This window comes from Pseudophryne corroboree, chromosome 1 (assembly GCF_028390025.1).
Source record: "Pseudophryne corroboree isolate aPseCor3 chromosome 1, aPseCor3.hap2, whole genome shotgun sequence".
Taxonomy (NCBI): domain Eukaryota; kingdom Metazoa; phylum Chordata; class Amphibia; order Anura; family Myobatrachidae; genus Pseudophryne; species Pseudophryne corroboree.
Window position 1 is genome coordinate 604,308,880 of NC_086444.1, and position 20,463 is coordinate 604,329,342.

Consider the following 20,463-nt stretch of genomic DNA (forward strand, 5'->3'; position numbering starts at 1 on the left):
TACCGCAATTCACAAAGCGGGTTACCGCGGAGAACGTTATTACTTCTCCAGCAGTATCCCTGCTCTGTGTTGGAATCGCAGTACCATACACTTGTATGGTATCTGCAATTCATGTAGAAGCGGAAAGCTCAGCTTTCCGCTTCTCTTCTCTGTGCCGCTTCGCCACCTGAGGATGGCGTAGTATCTATCTACCTGCCTGACGCTAAGCCTGTTCTTTCCCCTGCTTCGGTACTAGCCGCTCCGTCCTGCAAGCTCCACCCCATTTACCCAGCTAGCACTGCTTCCGGCTTGTGAGGAATCTCCTTAGCAACCACTTGACGGGCAGCTCGCCAAGCATGAGGTGCGCATGCGCCGGATCGGCGTAGTAGGCACGGCAGAAGCAGAGAAGAGGACATCGTGGACGGCCAGTTTAGCACTACGTGACAGAGTTCAGGAAGGGATTAATGAATTGCGGTAAAGATAAGTTAAAAACCCGCACATACGAATGCGATGCTTGGTGATAAGTTAGACCAAAACATTGCATTTGTACATGAATAGACCCCTAAGCGTTTAAGGGATTTTCTTTTATATATTTTTCCGCTACACACACAACAGAAAACTTTGAGCGCTGTAGAGAGCAATAGCTTGCTAAATACAATGAGATTATGATGTAGGAGTTGGCCATTAACAGAGAAGGTAATTGCGTAATCTTTTCCATTAACCCTTTCCTGCATGGCTGTGATACTTAAATCATGCATGAATGAGTGCTTGCTAAACAGAGACCTTATTGAGCCTGGGGAGCTGTACGTGTGAGAAGAGAGTGTATGCTGCGTTACACCGGGCTAGAACAACGGACTGTATGTACTTGCGGTGGCCGCAGAGTGCTCACCGGTGACCCCTCCCCGCCGCTGGAAGCTGCCTCAGCACATTATAACCACGGACCTTGGAACACGCACTGTGTACTGGGCGCAGCGCCGCCACCTCTAATCTGCGCATCGCATCTGGGAGCAGCACTGGGGAGATTACGGGAGCAGCAGCAGACAGGGGAGTAAGCCGTCGGTGACCCAGCACCGGGCGTTACAGGCCGCTGACGAGCACCAGGAACCCTGCCGCATACACAGTTAGTAAATCTGTCCACCTCAACAGCACACCCCACGCGGTAACGTCCAGTTTCCCTTCGTGGAGAGGACCTTTCCCATACCTCGGAGCTGCCGTCAGTACAGCACGCACTTTCTTCCCCACCACTGTTAGCCGACCGCACCGAGCCCGCCCCCCTGTGCAGGAGCGGACGGCCATTCCCAGGTCGATTGCTCTATGTACACCCGCACACCCAGAGGTGAAGCAGAGGTCATGGCGAAGCAATCAGAGCTCGGGTGACAGGGACATACACCCGGCAGGGCCACAATACGGATATACTCACCATCGCCCTGCTGCTGCCGACACACACACCGATCACTGCGCCAAGCAGCACTGAGCGCCTGACGCCGACACACAGCAACCTCAGCAGCATGAGCACTATGCCCTGCCCCCGGAGGCATCACACACCTATTACAGGAGAGGAGGCGTGGCCTGCACGGATTGAGAGTCCGCCTCCTTCAGTGATCATAACATCCAGAAACAAGCACGGTGGTGAGATAGTGCGGAGTCCCTGCGCAGTCACTCTGTGTCACATCATGTGACTCACCTGCTACCCAATGGCCGCTATAGGCGGCATACATAGATACGATATGCAGACTGTAATGAATCCACAGTGACGGTCTGTATTGCTCTAAAGCTGCCAGCATCACGTGCGTTCCAAGATGCTCCATTTCGTGTACGGCATGTACCTGCGCCCACAAAATGGCGTCTGGCGCCGGTGCGTCACTTTGTAGCAAGTTGTGCATTTGCGATAACCCTGCTGCCCCGATCATTTGTAAGTGTTGGTGTTTTATTTTTAAAAACAGAGGACTGTGTATAATATCCTGCGGTTCCTTGCTTAAACATGTAGTAGGGACGGGTATGGGTCATTAGGTCGACACCAGAAATAAGTCAACACAGTCATTAGGGCGACATGAACAAGGTCAACATTAGTTTTTTTGTGTCATTTTCATCGTAAAGTGACGGGGAACCCCAATTAGTGCACCGTGTCCGCTCGCCATGCTTCGGGCAAGGTGCTTCGCTACTGTTCCCAATCGTAGTCCACGTGGATCATATGAAAAAGTTAAAAAAATTTAAAAAAGTGAAAAACATGTCGACCTTTTTCCATGTCAACCACTAGTTGTCGACCTAATGATCGTATCCCGTAGGGACAGCATCACCACAGTGACATAATAGCACACAAATGCACACAACGTGGGTCACACAACAAAGATAAAATACTAAGCTTTTCATTTTTGATGAATTATCAATTATTACGTGCAACTCAAGGAACATTGTTTATGTCCTTGAGTGTAGTTGCGGACTTAGATATGTTGGCAAAACAACAAGAGCACTAAAAGTACGCCTAGCCGAGCACGTATATAACAAGAAAAGGACTGGATTCACATACCGTGTCGGCACATATTAAAAAAGTACATGATAAAAAATAATGCGACATCACAATTTTTTATGGTATAGAACAGGTTTTACCAAGAAAGAGATCCAGAGATTTGGAACAAAGGCTATCAAAAGCCGAAATGCCCTGGATCTACCACCCAAAAACTTTAGTTCCCAACGGTCTTAATAGTGAGATCGAATTGGGGTGTTTTTAACTTGATCTTAATTTTTTCCTCTTTTATGTGTTTTTTTGATATTTTTTAACTTGGATGTATTATATTATATTTCTCTAACGTCCTAGAGGATGCTGGGGACTCCGTAAGGACCATGGGGAGAGACGGGCTCCGCAGGAGACATGGGCACTTTAAGAAAGAATTTAGTTCCTGGTGTGCACTGGCTCCTCCCTCTTTGCCCCTCCTCCAGACCTCAGTTTGATTCTGTGCCCAGAGGAGCTGGGTGCTTTTCAGTGAGCTCTCCTGAGCTTGCTGTAAGAAAGTATTTTGTTAGGTTTTTATTTTCAGGGAGCTCTGCTGGCAACAGACTCCCTGCATCGTGGGACTGAGGGGAGAGAAGCAGCCCTACTCTCTGAAGCTAGGTCCTGCTTCTTAGGCTACTGGACACCATTAGCTCCAGAGGGATCGGTACGCAGGATCTCACCCTCGCCGTCCGTCCCAGAGCCGCACCGCCGTCCCTTTTGCAGAGCCGGAAGATTGAAGCCGGGTGAGTATGAGAAGCAAGAAGACTTCACAGGCGGCAGAAGAATTCGTGATCTTCACTGGAGGTAACGCACAGCACTGCAGCTGTGCGCCATTGCTCCATACACCTACACATACTCCGGTCACTGTTAGGGTGCAGGGCGCAGGGGGGGGCGCCCTGGGCAGCATTTGGGACCTCATTCTGGCAAATGAACACATATATACAGCTGGGCACTGTATATATGTAGGAGCCCCCGCCAAAGAAATAAAATTTAAGCGGGACAGAAGCCCGCCACCGAGGGGGCGGGGCTTCTCCCTCAGCACTCACCAGCGCCATTTCTCTGACGTCCTAGTGGATGCTGGGAACTCCGTAAGGACCATGGGGAATAGCGGCTCCGCAGGAGACTGGGCACAACTAAAGAAAGCTTTAGGACTACCTGGTATGCACTGGCTCCTCCCTCTATGACCCTCCTCCAGACCTCAGTTAGAATCTTGTGCCCGGCTGAGCTGGATGCACACTAGGGGCTCTCCTGAGCTCCTAGAAAAGAAAGTATAATTTTAGGTTTTTTATTTTCAGTGAGATCTGCTGGCAACAGACTCACTGCTACGAGGGACTAAGGAAGAAGCGAACCTACCTACTTGCAGCTAGCTTGGGCTTCTTAGGCTACTGGACACCATTAGCTCCAGAGGGATCGAACACAGGGCCCGACCTCGATCGTCCGGAGCCGCGCCGCCGTCCCCCTTACAGAGCCAGAAGGAAGAAGACTCCTGAAAATCGGCGGCAGAAGACTTCGGTCTTCAACAAGGTAGCGCACAGCACTGCAGCTGTGCGCCATTGCTCCTCATGCACACCTCACACTCCGGTCACTGATGGGTGCAGGGCGCTGGGGGGGGGGCGCCCTGAGCAGCAATATTAACACCTTGGCTGGCATAAAAAAATCACAATATATAGTCCTAGAGGCTATATATATGAAAAATACCCCTGCCAGAGATCCGTAAAAAAGCGGGAGAAGTCCGCCGAAAAAGGGGCGGGGCTATCTCCCTCAGCACACTGGCGCCATTTTTCCCTCACAGCTCCGCTGGAGGGATCGCTCCCAGGCTCTCCCCTGCAGTTTCAAGACTACAAAGGGTAAAAAAGAGAGGGGGGGCACTAAATTTAGGCGCAGCAGTATATATATATATATATATATATATATATATATATATATATATAAGCAGCTATAAGGGAAAATCACTCAGTTATAGTGTTCATCCCTGTGTTATATAGCGCTCTGGTGTGTGCTGGCATACTCTCTCTCTGTCTCCCCAAAGGGCTTTGTGGGGTCCGGTCCTCAGTCAGAGCATTCCCTGTGTGTGTGCGGTGTGTCGGTACGGCTGTGTCGACATGTTTGATGAGGCTTATGTGGAGGCGGAGCAGATGCCGATAAATGTGATGTCGCCCCCTGTGGGGCCGACACCAGAGTGGATGGATAGGTAGAAGGTATTAACCGACAGTGTCAACTCCTTACATAAAAGGCTGGATGACGTAACAGCTGTGGGACAGCCGGCTTCTCAGCCCGCGCCTGGCCAGGCGTCTCAAAGGCCATCAGGGGCTCAAAAACCTCCCACTACCTCAGATGGCAGACACAGATGTCGACACGGAGTCTGACTCCAGTGTCGACGAGGTTGAGACATATACGCAATCCACTAGGAACATCCGTTGCATGATCTCGGCAATTAAAAATGTGTTACACATTTCTGATATTAACCCAAGTACCACAAAAAAGGGGTTTTATGTTTGGGGAAAAAAAGCAGCCAGTGTTTTGTTCCCCCATCAGATGAGTGAATGAAGTGTGTGAAGAAGCGTGGGTTCCCCCGATAAGAAACTGGTAATTTCTAAAAAGTTACTGATGGCGTACCCTTTCCCGCCAGAGGATAGGTCACGTTGGGAGATATCCCCTAGGGTGGATAAGGCGCTCACACGTTTGTCAAAAAAAAAAAAAAAAAAAAGGTGGCACTGCCGTCTTAGGATACGGCCACTTTGAAGGAGCCTGCTGATAAAAAGCAGGAGGCTATCCTGAAGTCTGTATATACACACTCAGGTACTATACTGAGACCTGCAATTGCCTCAGCATGGATAGTGCTGCTGCAGCGTGGTCTATTACCCTGTCAGGACAGGGATACTATTTTGCTAACCATAGAGCATATTAAAGACGTCGTCTTATATATGAGGGATGCACAGAGGGATATTTGCCGGCTGGCATCCAGATTTAATGCAATGTCCATTCTGCCAGGAGGGTATTAGGGACCCGGCAGTGGACAGGCGATGCTGACTTTAGAAGGCACATGAAGATTCTGCCTTATAAGGGTGAGGAATTGTTTGGGGATGGTCTCTGGGACCTCGTATCCACAGCAACAGCTGGGAAGGAAAAAATTTACCTCAGGTTTCCTCACAGCCTAAGAAAGCACCGTATTATCAGGTACAGTCCTTTCGGCTTCAGAAAAGCAAGCGGGTCAAAGGCGCTTCCTTTTCTGCACAGAGACAAGGGAAGAGGGAAAAAGCTGCACCAGACAGCCAGTTCCCAGGATCAAAAATCTTCCCCCGCTTCCTCTGAGTCCACCGCATGACGCTGGGGCTCCACAGGTGGAGCCAGGTGCGGTGGGGGCGCGTCTCGGGAACTTCAGCGACCAGTGGGCTCGCTCACAGGTGGATCCCTGGGTTCTGTAAGTAGTATCACAGGGATACAAGCTGGAGTTCGAGGCGACTCCCCCTCGCCGTTACCTCAAATCAGCCTTGCCTGCTGCCTTCGAGGGGAGGTAGTACGGGCGGCAATTCACAAGCTGTACTTCCAACAGGTGATAATCAAGGTACCCCTCCTTCAACAAGGCCGGGGTTACTATTCCACAATGTTTGTGGTACCGAAACCAGACGGTTCGGTGAGACCCATTCTAAAATTGAAATCCTTGAACACTTATATACGAAGGTTCAAGTTCAAAATGGAATCGCTCAGGGCGGTTATTGCAAGCCTGGACGAAGGAGATTACATGGTATCACTGGACATCAAGGATGCTTACCTGCATGTCCCCATTTACCCTCCTCACCAGGAGTACCTCAAAATTGTGGTACAGGACTGTCATTACCAATTCCAGACGTTGCCGTTGGTCTGTCCCCGGCACCGAGGGTATTTACCAAGGTTATGGCCGAAATGATGATACTCCTTCGAAAAAAGGGAGTTATAATTATCCCGTACTTGGACGATCTCCTTATAAAGGCGAGGTCCAGGGAGCAGTTGTTGGTCGGAGTAGCACTATCTCGGGAAGTGCTACAACAGCACGGCTGGATTCTGAATATTCCAAAGTCGCAGCTGGTTCCTACGACGCGTCTACTGTTCCTGGGTATGGTTCTGGACACAGAACAGGAAAAAGGGTTTCTCCCGGAGGAGAAGGCCAAGGAGTTGTCATCTCTAGTCAGAGACCTCCTAATACAAATACAGGTGTCGGTGCATCAATGCACGCGAATCCTGGGAAAGATGGTAGCTTCTTACGAAGAAATTCCATTCGGCAGGTTCCATGCAAGGATCTTCCAGTGGGATCTGTTGGACAAGTGGTCCGGGTCGCATCTTCAGATGCATCGGCTGATAACCCTGTCTCCAAGGGCCAGGGTGTCGCTGTTGTGGTGGCTGCAGAGTGCTCATCTTCTAGAGGGCCGCAGATTCTGCATACAGGACTGGGTCCTGGTGACCACGGATGCCAGCCTTCGAGGCTGGGGGGCAGTCACACAGGGAAGAAACTTCCAAGGACTATGGTCAAGTCAGGAGACTTCCCTACACATAAATATTCTGGAACTAAGGGCCATTCACAATGCCCTAAGTCAGGCTAGGCCACAGGTCGACATGATGGAGTCCCGCCTCAACAAAAAGCTAAAAAGATATTGTGCCAGGTCAAGGGACCCTCAGGCGATAGCTGTGGATGCTCTGGTAACACCGTGGGTGTACCAGTCGGTGTATGTGTTCCCTCCTCTGCCTCTCATACCCAAGGTACTGAGAATAATATGAAGGAGAGGAGTAAGAACTATACTCGTGGTTCCGGATTGGCCAAGAAGTGCTTGGTACCCAGAACTTCAAGAAATGATCTCAGAGGACCCATGGCCTCTGCCGCTCAGACAGGACCTGCTGCAGCAGGGGCCCTGCCTGTTCCAAGACTTACCACGGCTGTGTTTGACGAAGGAAGTCATTCCTACGCTGATTAAGGCTAGGAAAGATGTGATCGCAAAATATTATCACCGCATATGGCGAAAATATGTTGCTTGGTGTGAGGCCAGGAAGGCCCCAACGGAGGAATTTCAACTGGGTCGATTTCTGCACTTCCTACAGTCAGGAGTGTCTATGGGCCTAAAATTGGGTTCCATTAAGGTCCAGATTTCGGCTCTGTCGATTTTCTTCCAGAAAGAACTGGCTTCACTGCCTGAAGTTCAGACTTTTGTTAAGGGAGTGCTGCATATTCAGCCCCCGTTTGTGCCTCCAGTGGCACCGTGGGATCTCAACGTGGTGTTGGATTCCCTGAAGTCGCATTGGGTTGAGCCACTTAAATCCGTAGAGCTAAAATACCTCACGTGGAAAGTGGTCATGCTGTTGGCCTGGCGTCGGCCAGGCGTGTATCAGAATTGGCAGGTTTGTCATGCAAAAGCCCTTATCTGATTTTCATATGGATAGGGCGGAATTGAGGACTCGTTCCCAATTCCTTCCTAAGGTAGTATCAGCTTTTCATGTGAACCAACCTATTGTGGTGCCTGCGGCTACGTGGGACTTGGAGGACTCCAAGTTACTGGACGTAGTCAGGGCCCTGAAAATATATGTTTCCAGGACGGCTGGAGTCAGGAAAACTGACTCGCTATTTATCCTGTATGCACCCTACAAGCTGGGTGCTCCTGCTTCTAAGCAGAATATTGCTCGCTGGATCTGTAGCACGATTCAACTTGCACATTCTGTGGCTGGACTGCCGCACCCTAAATCTGTAAAAGCCCATTCCACGAGGAAAGTGGGCTCTTCTTGGGCGGCTGCCCGAGGGGTCTCGGCTTTACAACTTTGCCGAGCTGTTACTTGGTCGGGTTCAAACATTTTTGCAAGAGTCTACAAGTTTGATACCCTGGCTGAGGAGGACCTTGAGTTTGCTCATTCGGTGCTGCAGAGTCATCCGCACTCTCCCGCCCGTTTGGGAGCTTTGGTATAATCCCCATGGTCCTTACGGAGTTCCCAGCATCCACTAGGACGTCAGAGAAAATAAGATTTTACTCACCGGTAAATCTATTTCTCGTAGTCCGTAGTGGATGCTGGGCGCCCATCCCAAGTGCGGATTGTCTGCAATACTTGTATATAGTTATTGCCTAACTAAAGGGTTATTGTTATGAGCCATCTGTTAGTGAGGCTCAGTTATATTTCATACTGTTAACTGGGTATAATATCACGAGTTATACGGTGTGATTGGTGTGGCTGGTATGAGTCTTACCCGGGATTCCAAATCCTTTCCTTATTGTGTCAGCTCTTCCGGGCACAGTATCCTGAGGTCTGGAGGAGGGTCATAGAGGGAGGAGCCACTGCACACCAGGTAGTCCTAAAGCTTTCTTTAGTTGTGCCCAGTCTCCTGCGGAGCCGCTATTCCCCATGGTCCTTACGGAGTTCCCAGCATCCACTACGGACTACGAGAAATAGATTTACCGGTGAGTAAAATCTTATTTTTTTTTCTCCACAGCACGCTGAGAGGAAGCTCCCCAGGCTCTCCCCTGCTGATACACGGTAGAAGAGGGTTGAAAAGAGAGGGGAGGCACATAATTAGGCGCAAAAAAATATATAAACAGCAGCTACTGGGTTAACATTAAGTTACTGTGTTATTCCTGGGTTATAGAGCGCTGGGGTGTGTGCTGGCATACTCTCTCTGTCTCTCCAAAGGGCCTTGTGGGGGAACTGTCTTCAGAAAGGACATTCCCTGTGTGTGTGGTGTGTCGGTACGCTTGTGTCGACATGTCTGATGTGGAAGGCTATGTGGGAGAGGAGCGGGAGCAAATGAATGTGGTGTCTCCGCCGACGGCGCCGACACGTGATTGGATGGATATGTGGAAGGTTTTAAATGATAATGTAAATTCCTTGCATAAAAGATTTGACAAGGCTGATGCATTGGGACAGTCGGGGTCTCAACCCGTGCCTGATCCTATGTCGCAGGAACCGTCGGGATCTCATAAGCGCCCACTATCCCAAATTGTTGACACAGATACCGACATGGATTCTGACTCCAGTGTTGATTACGATGATGCAAAGTTACAGCCAAAGTTGGCTAAATCACTCCGATATATGATTATAGCAATTAAGGAGGTTTTGCACATCACAGAGGAAACCCCTGTCCCTGACACAAGGGTTTATATGTATAAGGGAAAGAAACCTGAGGTAACTTTTCCCCCCTCACACGAACTGAATGAGCTATATGAAAAAGGTTGGGAATCTCCAGATAAAAAACTGCAGATTTCCAAACGGATTCTTATGGCGTATCCTTTCCCGCCAACGGACAGGTTTACGATGGGAATCCTCCCCTAGGGTGGACAAAGCTTTAACACGCTTATCCAAAAAGGTAGCCCTGCCGTCCCTGGATATGGCTACCCTCAAGGATGCTGCTGATCGCAAACAGGAGGGTACCCTGAAGTCCATTTATACACATTCAGGTACCTTGCTCAGACCGGCAATCGCGTCGGCCTGGGTCTGTAGTGCAGTAGCGGCATGGACTGGTACCTTATCAGAGGAGTTTGATACCCTAGATAGGGATACCGTTTTATTGATCCTGGGGCATATTAAAGACGCTGTCCTTTATATGAGAGATGCTCAAAGAGACATTAGTCTGCTGGGTTCAAGAATAAACGCTATGTCGATTTCTGCCAGAAGGGTCCTGTGGACTCGGCAATGGACAGGTGATGCCGACTCAAAACGGCATATGGAGGTTTACCTTACAGGGGTGAGGAATTGTTCGGTGAAGGTCTCTCGGACCTGGTCTCCACAGCTACGGCTGGAAAGTCAAATTTTTTGCCTTATGTTCCCTCACAGCCTAAGAGAGCACCGCATTATCAAATGCAGTCCTTTCGTTCACAAAGAAACAAGAAAGTCCGAGGTGCGTCCTTTTTTGCCAGAGGGAGGGGCAGAGGAAAGAAGCTGCACAATACAGCTAGTTCCCAGGAACAGAAGTCCTCCCCGGCCTCTGCAAAATCCACCGCATGACGCTGGGGCTCCACTGGCGGAGTCGGGGCCAGTGGGGCGCGTCTTCGGAATTTCAGCCACATGTGGGTTCACTCCCAGGTGGATCCCTGGGCAATAGAAATTGTGTCTCAGGGTTACAAGCTGGAATTCGAAGAGGTGCCTCCTCGCCGTTTTTTCAAATCGGCCCTACCGCCTTCCCCCCTAGAGAGGGAGATAGTGTTAAATGCAATACAAAAATTGTATCTTCAGCAGGTGGTGGTCGAGGTTCCCCTCCTTCAACAGGGAAGGAGTTATTATTCAACCATGTTTGTGGTTCCGAAACCGGACGGTTCGGTCAGACCCATATTGAATTTAAAATCTCTGAACCTATACTTGAAGAGGTTCAAGTTCAAGATGGAATCGCTAAGAGCGGTCATCGCCAGCCTGGAAGGGGGGATTTTATGGTGTCACTGGACATAAAGGATGCGTACCTTCATGTCCCCATTTATCCACCTCATCAGGCGTACCTAAGATTTGCGGTACAGGACTGTCATTACCAATTTCAGACGTTGCCGTTTGGTCTCTCAACGGCTCCGAGGATTTTCACCAAGGTAATGGCGGAAATGATGGTGCTCCTGCGCAAGCAGGGTGTCACAATTATCCCGTACTTGGACGATCTCCTCATAAAAGCGAGATCAAGAGAGCAGTTGCTGAACAGCGTATCTCTTTCACTGAAAGTGTTACAACAACACGGCTGGATTCTCAATATCCCAAAGTCGCAGTTGGTTCCTACGACTCGTCTGCCTTTCTTGGGCATGATTCTGGACACGACCAAGAAAAGGGTTTATCTTCCGATAGAAAAAGCCCAGGAACTTATGACTCTGGTCAGGAACCTTTTGAAATCAAGACAGGTGTCCGTGCATCATTGCACTCGAGTCCTGGGAAAGATGGTGGCCTCATTCGAGGACATTCCCTTTGGCAGGTTCCATGCGAGGACTTTCCAATGGGATCTGTTGGACAAGTGGTCCGGATCACATCTACAGATGCATCGGTTGATCACCCTGTCCCCCAGGGCAAGGGTGTCGCTCCTGTGGTGGCTGCAGAGCGCTCACCTTCTCGAGGGCCGCAGATTCGGCATTCAGGATTGGATCCTGGTGACCACGGATGCAAGCCTCCGAGGTTGGGGAGCAGTCACACAGGGAAGAAATTTCCAGGGTCTTTGGTCAAGTCAAGAGACTTGTCTGCACATCAACATCCTGGAACTAAGGGCCATATACAACGCCCTACGTCAAGCGGAGGCCTTACTTCGCGACCAACCAGTTCTGATCCAGTCAAACAACATCACCGCAGTGGCTCATGTAAACTGCCAAGGCGGCACAAGGAGCAGAGCGGCAATGGCGGAAGCTACCAGGATTCTTCGCTGGGCGGAGAATCATGTAAGCGCACTGTCAGCAGTGTTCATTCCAGGAGTGGACAACTTGGAAGCAGACTTCCTCAGCAGACACGACCTACACCCGGGAGAGTGGGGACTTCATCCAGAAGTCTTCACACAGATTGTGAGTCGGTGGGAACTGCCACAGATAGACATGATGGCGTCCCGCCTCAACAAAAAGCTACAGAGGTATTGCGCCAGGTCCAGAGACTCTCAGGCAGTAGCGGTAGACGCCCTCGTGACACCGTGGGTGTTCCGGTCCGTCTATGTATTTCCTCCTCTTCCTCTCATACCCAAGGTGTTGAGAATAGTAAGAAGAAAAGGAGTGAGAACAATCCTCGTTGTTCCAGATTGGCCACGACGGACCTGGTATCCAGATCTGCAGGAAATGCTCACGGAAGATCCGTGGCCTCTTCCTCTAAGGCAGGACCTGTTGCAACAGGGACCCTGTCTGTTCCAAGACTTACCGCGGCTGCGTTTGACGGCATGGCGGTTGAACACTGGATCCTAGCGGAAAAAGGTATTCCGGTTGAGGTTATCCCTACGCTGATAAAGGCTAGGAAGGAAGTAACAGCAAAACATTATCACCGTATATGGCGAAGATATGTTTCTTGGTGTAAGGCCAGGAATGCTCCTACGGAAGAATTCCATCTGGGCCGTTTCCTTCACTTCCTACAAACTGGAGTGGATTTGGGCCTTAAATTAGGCTCCATTAAGGTCCAAATTTCGGCCCTATCCATTTTCTTTCAAAAAGAATTGGCTTCTCTCCCAGAAGTTCAGACTTTTGTTAAGGGAGTACTGCATATTCAGCCTCCGTTTGTGCCTCTGGTGGCGCCTTGGGACCTTAATGTGGTCTTGGACTTCCTAAAGTCACACTGGTTTGAACCACTGAAAACGGTGGAGTTGAAATATCTCACTTGGAAGGTGGTCATGTTATTAGCCCTGGCTTCGGCTAGGCGAGTGTCGGAAGTAGCGGCTTTATCACATAAAAGCCCCTATCTGGTTTTCCATATGGATAGAGCGGAATTGCGGACACGTCCTCAGTTCCTGCCAAAAGTGATTTCATCCTTTCATATGAACCAACCTATTGTGGTGCCTGTGGCTACACGGGACTTATAGGATTCCGAGTCCCTTGATGTGGTCAGGGCTTTGAAAATTTATGTAGCCAGGACGGCTAGAGTCCGAAAAACAGAAGCACTGTTTGTTCTGTATGCAGCCAACAAGCTTGGCGGCCCTGCTTCAAAGCAGACTCTTGCTCGCTGAATCTGTATCACGATTCAGCAGGCGCATTCTACGGCAGGATTGCCGTTACCTAAATCACCCATTCCACTAGGAAAGTGGGCTCTTCTTGAGCGGCTGCCCGAGGGGTCTCGGCACTACAGCTGTGTCGAGCTGCTACTTGGTCGGGTACAAACACCTTTGCAAAATTCTATAAGTTTGATACCCTGGCTGAGGAGGACCTCATGTTTGCTCAATCGGTGCTGCAGAGTCATCTGCACTCTCCCGCCCGTTTGGGAGCTTTGGTATAATCCATATGGTCCTTACGGAGTCCCCAGCATCTTCTAGGACGTTAGAGAAAATAAGATATTACTTACCGGTAAATCTATTTCTCGTAGTCCGTAGAGGATGCTGGGCGCCCGTCCCAAGTGCGGACTTCTTCTGCAATACTTGTATATAGTTATTGCTTCAATAAGGGTTACGTTATTGTTGCATCGGGCGTGAACTGATGCTATGTTATTGTCATACTGTTTACTGGATTGTTATCACAAGTTATACGGTGTGATTGGTGTGGCTGGTATGAATCTTGCCCTTGGATTAACAAAAATCCTTTCCTCGTACTGTCCATCTCCCCTGGGCACAGTTCTCTAACTGAGGTCTGGAGGAGGGGCAGAGAGGGAGGAGCCAGTGCACACCAGGAACTAAATTCTTTCTTAAAGTGCCCATGTCTCCTGCGGAGCCTGTCTCTCCCCATGGTCCTTACGGAGTCCCCAGCATCCTCTACGGACTACGAGAAATAGATTTACCGGTAAGTAAAATCTTATTATATGCAATGTCACTTTAAATTCACTAAGTCACTTTAGTTAAAGTTAGACCTCTGTGTTATTTTTGTGATGGGTTAAACAATTGTTCTTATATTATCCTGATCCGTTTACCTACATGTTTGTCCATATATGTTTTTTTTATAGAACTATGGACTTTTATGCATTTAATATGAAAACGGACCTATCCCGGAACTATCTGAGGTGGAAGACATATTTGGAACGCAAGTCGGCGCTAGGATGAGCACTGCCTTCCGGAAATCTTCACTTCCGCCTTTCAGACTGGAAACAAAGTGCAGACTCCAGTGCTCCGAATCTGGGGTAATTGGGACACTTTTATAAGGATTAGGATTGACTACCAGTACCACACCTCTGATGTAGGACCCCTTGTGGTCCAAAATGCGTAAAGAGTGTGGTTGTTGTGACACCTCGTTCTGGACATCTGTCAACGCCGATTACTGTCTGGGAGCGCAGCTACAGATTCCGGACCTGCACGTGCCGGCCTACCATTCTGAACACCCGTGAACTCTGTGAGACATTAAGAAGCGTTGCTGTACATGCCAGTAGAGGATGTTATACAGTATATGCTACTTTTATTCTCTGTCTTATAAGTGCAATATTGTATTAAATTCTTGTGTCTGTTTAAGACTGCTGCACTATTATTTTTATTTGTGTTCTTTTTCCCTCCATTGCTGTATAAGCCTGTGGGAGGACAGAACATCTATTGTTTCTCTTACGTCCTAGAGGATGCTTGGGTTCCATTTAGTACCATGGGGTGTAGATGGGTCCTTTGGGAGCCACTGGCACTTTAAGAGTTTTATAGTGTGGGCTGGCTCTTCCTCTTTGCCCCTCCTACCAGACTCAGTTTAGAAAATGTGCCCGGAGGAGCCGGTCACAGCTAGGGGAGCTCCTAGGAGTTTTCTTAGTTTTATTGTTTTCTAGAGTTTGTTATTTTACAGGGAGGCTGCTGGCAACAGCCTCCCTGCTTCGTGGGACTCAGGGGGGAGTAAGAACCACCTTAATAGAGAGTTAATGGTTCTCTACTCCGCTGACAGGACACTGAGCTCCTGAGGGAACTGATCGCAAGCCCACGAGGCGACCGCTCACTCCCGCAGCACGGCCGCCACTCCCTAACAGAGCCAGAAGATCGAAGAGTGGTGAGCACAGCGCCGGCGCCTCGGTTAGCGGGTCGCCGGCAGGTATGGTGGCACAAGGGTGGGGAGCGCAGCTCTGACAGGCTGCGCTCCAGGAAGGTTCAGCAACATACACTGTACGCGCTGTTGAGGGGCTTCCTGAGCCAGCGCGAATAAACTCTACACTGGTCACGCAGCTAACAGTGGCTAATCCCACTGTTGGCACTAATACCTCATGCCAGTATAAATAACAAAGTGCGGGAAGCCATGGCAGGGAGCGGGGCTTCCTCTCAGAGCGGATCCAGCAGTTCACCAGTGCCATTTTCTCCCTGCGGATCTCCACACAAAATGCTGACAGGGAAGCGCTGTCCCTCCACATAAATCCAGCACCTCTGTGGTACTAGGGAGTTATAGATTTGGGGGGAAGTGTAATATTATTACTAACTACCCGGTTCAGGATAGTTAGTCGGTGCCAGACTGTTGTCATAATAACAGCCTGATAGGGCGCGGTGTGGCTGGTTCCTCATACTCTGTGACTCTCTGAAGGTACTCTGGGGGAAACTGTGTCTGACATTTTCCTGTGTGTGTATCCCCCATTACCATGTCTAAGGACTCTGTGTCCTGTGCTGCAGAGTGTTTATCTTCTCCTAAGGAGTCTATTCCATGTACTCAAGACTGCAATATACTTTCTCAGCCTTCTGGATCCGAACCACCATGGGTGGATTCTTTAAGGGGAATGATATCCCAAATTTCAACAAGGATGTCACATACTAAGAAGGTAATGCAGTTTAAAAAAAAAATCTGTAGAGGATATGATGTATTCAGCTCCCAATGCTTCGTCTAAAAACCCACCTACATACCCACAAAAATGTACACTTGCCCAGATATTGCAAGCTGACGCTGATACCGACTCTGATACAGGGAACGGTGATGAGGATATGAAGTGGGGGATGCATCCCTTGCTAAAGGGGTGCAACTAATGATTAAAGCTATTAGGGATGTTTTGTATATTACTGAAAAGGTACCTGAGCAGGAAGAGGAAACTTATTTTACCGTAAATAAGAAATCCTTGCTTACCTTCCCTGCTTCTAAGGAGTTAAACTCTTTGTTTGAAAAATCCTGGGAAAACCCAGAGAAAAAATTCCAGATCCCTAAAAGAATTCTCATTGCTTTCCCTTTCCCTGAGGAGAACAGAAAGAAGTGAGAAAACCCACCTATAGTGGACACTTCTGTATCTAGGTTGTCAAAAAGAGCCTGCTGACCGCAAGATTGAGACTACGCTCAAATCACTATACACTGCTACAGGTGTGGCTCTGAGACCCACTAATGCTTGTGCGTGGATTTCTAGAGCCCTAGTAAAGTGGTCCGACACATTACTGGAGGACTTAGATACTAAGGATAGGAGTGACTGACTTGTTTTTACGTCACATACAGGATTCGGCAAGTTTCATGGTGGAGGCCATGAAGGACATTGGCCTGCTTAATGCAAGGGCTACATCCATGGCAGTCTCGACACGCGGAGGACTCTGGCTATGCCAATGGACTGCTGATGCAGTGTCAAAGAAAAGTGTGGAGAACCTGCCCTTCACAGGTCAGGCCCTGTTTGGGGACGCACTAGATACGTGGATATCCACGGCAACTGCGGGTAAGTCGACCTTTCTTCCCTCCGCAGCTGCACCAGCTAGGAAATCTTATCCTACGCCTACACTGCAGTCCTTTTGGACCGCAAAAGTTAAAAGATCCAAAGGCCCCCCACCTTCTTTAGAGGAGGTCGGGGAAAATCCAGAAAACCTGCACCAACAGGTTCCCAGGAACAGAAACCAGGTTCTGCTTCCTCAAAATCTTCAGCATGACGGTGGACCTCCCAGCCTGAAGATTGGGGCGAGACTAAAAGATTTCAGTCACGTTTGGGTGCCATGCCTAGACCCCTGGGTAAAAGATATTGTTGCCAAGGGCTACAGACTGGAATTTCAGGAACTCCCACCTCACAGATTCTTCAAATCAGGCTTACCAGCTTTGCTGACAGAAAGTACTATCTTACAGGAAGCCATTCAAAAATTGGTGCAAACAAATGTCATTGTTCCAGTTCCAACTCACCTAAAAAACAAGGGTTATTACTCCATCCTGTTTGTGGTACCAAAACTGGATGGTTCGTTAAGACCAATATTGATCCTAAAGTCACTGAACCCCTGCTTGAGGGTATTCATATTCAAGATGGAGTCTCTGAGAGCGGTGATCTCAGGTCTGGAGGAGGGGGAATTCCTAGTTTCCCTGGATATCAAGGATGCGTACCTTCACATTCCGATCTGGGTGCCTCACCAGGCTTATCTCAGATTTGCGCTGCAGGACTGTCACTATCAGTTCCAGACAATGCCATCTGTCCTCTCCACGGCACCGAGGGTGTTCACCAAGGTCATGGCAGAGATGATGCTACTCCGCATGCAGGGAGTGAACATAATTCCATATGATAGAGTCAGATATCTACCTTTTAACATTAGCTATATACTAATACCATGTAGCCGTAGTGGCCGCTAAACCTTGTGCACGTGCTACGCACTTCATACGCTATTTGCGTATGAAGGCCTCGCACGTGGTACGCAAATTACGTACACACGCTACGCTGGGTGTACGGAATACACACAGCGAGCGTACACACAGACAGCAACCTTTATAAACTTTAAACACAGAATATGTTCACACTGTATACCTTGGTACTGTAACACTGTAATAATGCACTGCTTATAGACCTTCTTAACCTTGTTAATGTGAAAGCTGTTAGAGCGGTTGAGACGCTCCAAATACCCTCAGTAATGTAATAAACACACAATACCTTGCTAAGGTTCCAACACCTTTACTAACAATATCTAGCTATGTAAAAAGGGGAAAACAGTTAACAGTTCATACACTACAGACTAACATCAATATCTAAGCAGAATAACTACACATAAATATACAATAGCGTCACAATCTTATACAATAACAGAGAGAGAGAGAGAGAGAGAGAGAGAAAAAAATATGGCAAATACAAACAGAGAATAAGTTGGTTACAGAGAATAACTTACACACATGGGAATGAATCGCAGGCGCAATCTGGAAATCCAGCCCTCACTTAATCAGTGATGAAAACCTTGTGGAGAGTAGTCTTGTGTCCCCAAGCCTATTGCAAACTATATTTATGTACTAGCTCAAGACATACTACAATAGATACGGTGTGCCCTCTTTCCATTGGTTAGGGGGTGGGACATGTACTGCACCTGGGATCATTGGTTAGTTCAAGAAGTGGGCGCTGGCTAGGACTTTTTAGTATTCTAAATTCCTCTCTGGTTGTATTGTGGAAACCTATTGTTTGGATCTTCCAAACAAACTCTGTCTCTGGGCTTTGTTTACCCCACGGTCACCTCTTTCAGTTGAGACAATGACATCTCAGCACTCATTATTCTGGAGAGAAACCTGGACCTATTCATAAACAAAGGTGTAAGCCCTCTTCATAGAATCTCAAAGCTTAGTGTAAATAAGGCTATTTGTTTTCAGTCTGTGGGAAAGAGGTGACTGAATTCCAGTCACCCACCCTGCATTTATGTGTAATTTATTCGGAATGCAATTAATCTTATGTTCTACTTCTGTGCATAACCATGAGCAGGAACTATGCGAATCCCTCCCAACTGTCATAGGCACAACACCTCTTCAATACCCCACAGCTGGACACCAAACACTACCCTCCAACCTTTGTCTGAACCCTCCCAGCATGTAAAGGAGAATTTCTCAGGTCCAAGAGCCGTTTTAAACTTACCATACTTGCTGACATTATTAAGGGGAATATTAACTATAAAACGCATTATATTGGTTAAATATGTAGCGATCGAGTCGCTCGCTAGTCGCACACAAACACCGCCGTAAATACCCATCTCCCTGCGCAGGCGACGTCGGAGCGTCCCCTACGCAACCTGAGGGGATGCGTACGCACGGGGGAGTCGGTGCGCGAGCAGCGGGCATGTGCATTGGGGTTAGTACAAGGCATCATAGGTCGCTATATTTTTCGACTTTGACAGTCGACCCTTTGGCAGTCACCAATAACTGCCACTTCCTAAACAATTCAAACAGAAAAATATATGTCATCATGGAATACCTTTTTATGATTGGGTAGTAGGAGGAGAGGAGAAGGTGGGAAAGGTATGACCTAGTGAGATAGTAGAAGCCTGTGTGAATGAATCCATGTTTGAGGGGTCATGTATCATCGTGCCGTACGTGTTTTAAATCAAGCTTCGAGGTATTGCGAAGTATACATTTGAATCCTTCTTATCCCGTATTAAAGGTCTGTGGATGGGCTGTCAAACTTTACCGAGCTCTTTTCGGCTTTTGGTTGCAACAAATGGGGGAGCACATTTAGTTGATGATACATGAATGGGGGGATATGTGAATGCTGATATCTGTGTCTATATTCCCTATCGACTATGTGTGTCATTACCTGAAGGTTGTAGAGGTGAAGATAAGAAGCAATTATTATAAATGCAGTCATAAACTATGTGAGTTTAATATGCATTCGCCGATTGAGGTCTTGTCTTGTGTCTTGTCTTGATGTACATGTTGTCTGATGTCTCTCGGTGCTTTTGCTATAAATAGCGAGCAAAAGTTGTTCCATTGTCCATAAAATTACAGTCTCTAAAGTATTGGGCTATCGTAAAAGTTAAAGTCACTAGGGATATTGGGGGTCTGTGGCATAGTCCATCAATGGTCTGTATAAAAGAGGTTGTCAAATTCTTCTTCCAAGCGGATGTCTTTGTACCTTGGAGGAAAACAAAGGACAAACGGGTGAAAGAAACGGACCGTGGAATCACATTTTCATCACAACATTGTCTCTATCGTTGGGTCATAAATCAAATTAGTTGTTGTTATTACAGTGTCCTCGCTCCTCAGACTCATCACTCTGGTATTACCTTTACACTTCGTTAAAATCCGAACGCATCTAAATATCAGGCCAACCAATATGACGACTCCCAGAATACACAAGAGAAATTTCCCTACATCCATAATAATACCTTGGGCCCATTCTCCTAAACCCGAGAACCAATTTCGTGGGTTCAACCATGACACCCAACTGGTCAGCTCATTACTCACAGCAGCGAGAGTGAGATTATGTCTCCTTCGGAACTCCCACTTTAATTGCAAAATGTCATCCATCTTTTGGTCTATGACCTCGGCCGGGTCCTCAGTGCTGTTTGTGATATACGTGCAGCACTTTATTCCATATTGAGTTGCTAGGGTAACACAATACCCGCCTGTCACAGTTGTGAGGTAATTGAGAATCATCCTATGCTGAACCAGTTCTGTTTTGTAGGCTTGTAACTCTCTCCCTGTATACCTGAATGTGTCGTCATACATTTCGGTGATATTGTCTAATAAATTTGCTAGCGCAGATATATATCTAAAGTTTATCACTCCCCTGGCTGTACGAGTGATATCCATCGCAAAGAGGAATTG

The 20,463-nt window shown here is 48.2% G+C and overlaps 2 protein-coding genes across 7 annotated transcripts in view; one reads left to right on the forward strand and one right to left on the reverse strand.

Moving 5' to 3' along the window:
• The window catches only part of GPX4 (glutathione peroxidase 4), a 24,886-nt gene extending 23,397 nt beyond the window's left edge, over nt 1-1,489 (reverse strand). Inside the window, exon 1 of the mRNA XM_063914358.1 lies at nt 1,400-1,489. Within this exon, the coding sequence (XP_063770428.1) occupies nt 1,400-1,489 (90 nt within the window). The remainder of the gene's footprint in view (nt 1-1,399) is intronic.
• On the forward strand, nt 239-14,498 carry LOC134901984 (uncharacterized). 6 transcript variants are annotated; one of them, XM_063914357.1, is made up of 3 exons: nt 1,615-1,891; nt 8,916-13,839; nt 14,000-14,498. In XM_063914357.1, exon 2 carries the CDS (start codon nt 10,420-10,422, stop codon nt 12,322-12,324), a length of 1,905 nt encoding a protein of 634 aa, XP_063770427.1. In that variant the 5' UTR covers nt 1,615-1,891; nt 8,916-10,419; the 3' UTR covers nt 12,325-13,839; nt 14,000-14,498. The 6 variants fall into 6 exon arrangements, 1 of the variants encoding a protein (XP_063770427.1); XR_010175474.1 differs by lacking the exons at nt 1,615-1,891; nt 8,916-13,839 and adding an exon at nt 239-453; XR_010175480.1 differs by lacking the exons at nt 1,615-1,891; nt 8,916-13,839 and adding an exon at nt 460-675.
• Nucleotides 14,499-20,463: the final 5,965 nt, after the last annotated feature.

Bases quoted from the DNA above. Each gene is read 5' to 3' on its own strand.
- LOC134901984 (XM_063914357.1), top strand. From the start codon at position 10,420: ATGACGCTGGGGCTCCACTGGCGGAGTCGGGGCCAGTGGGGCGCGTCT.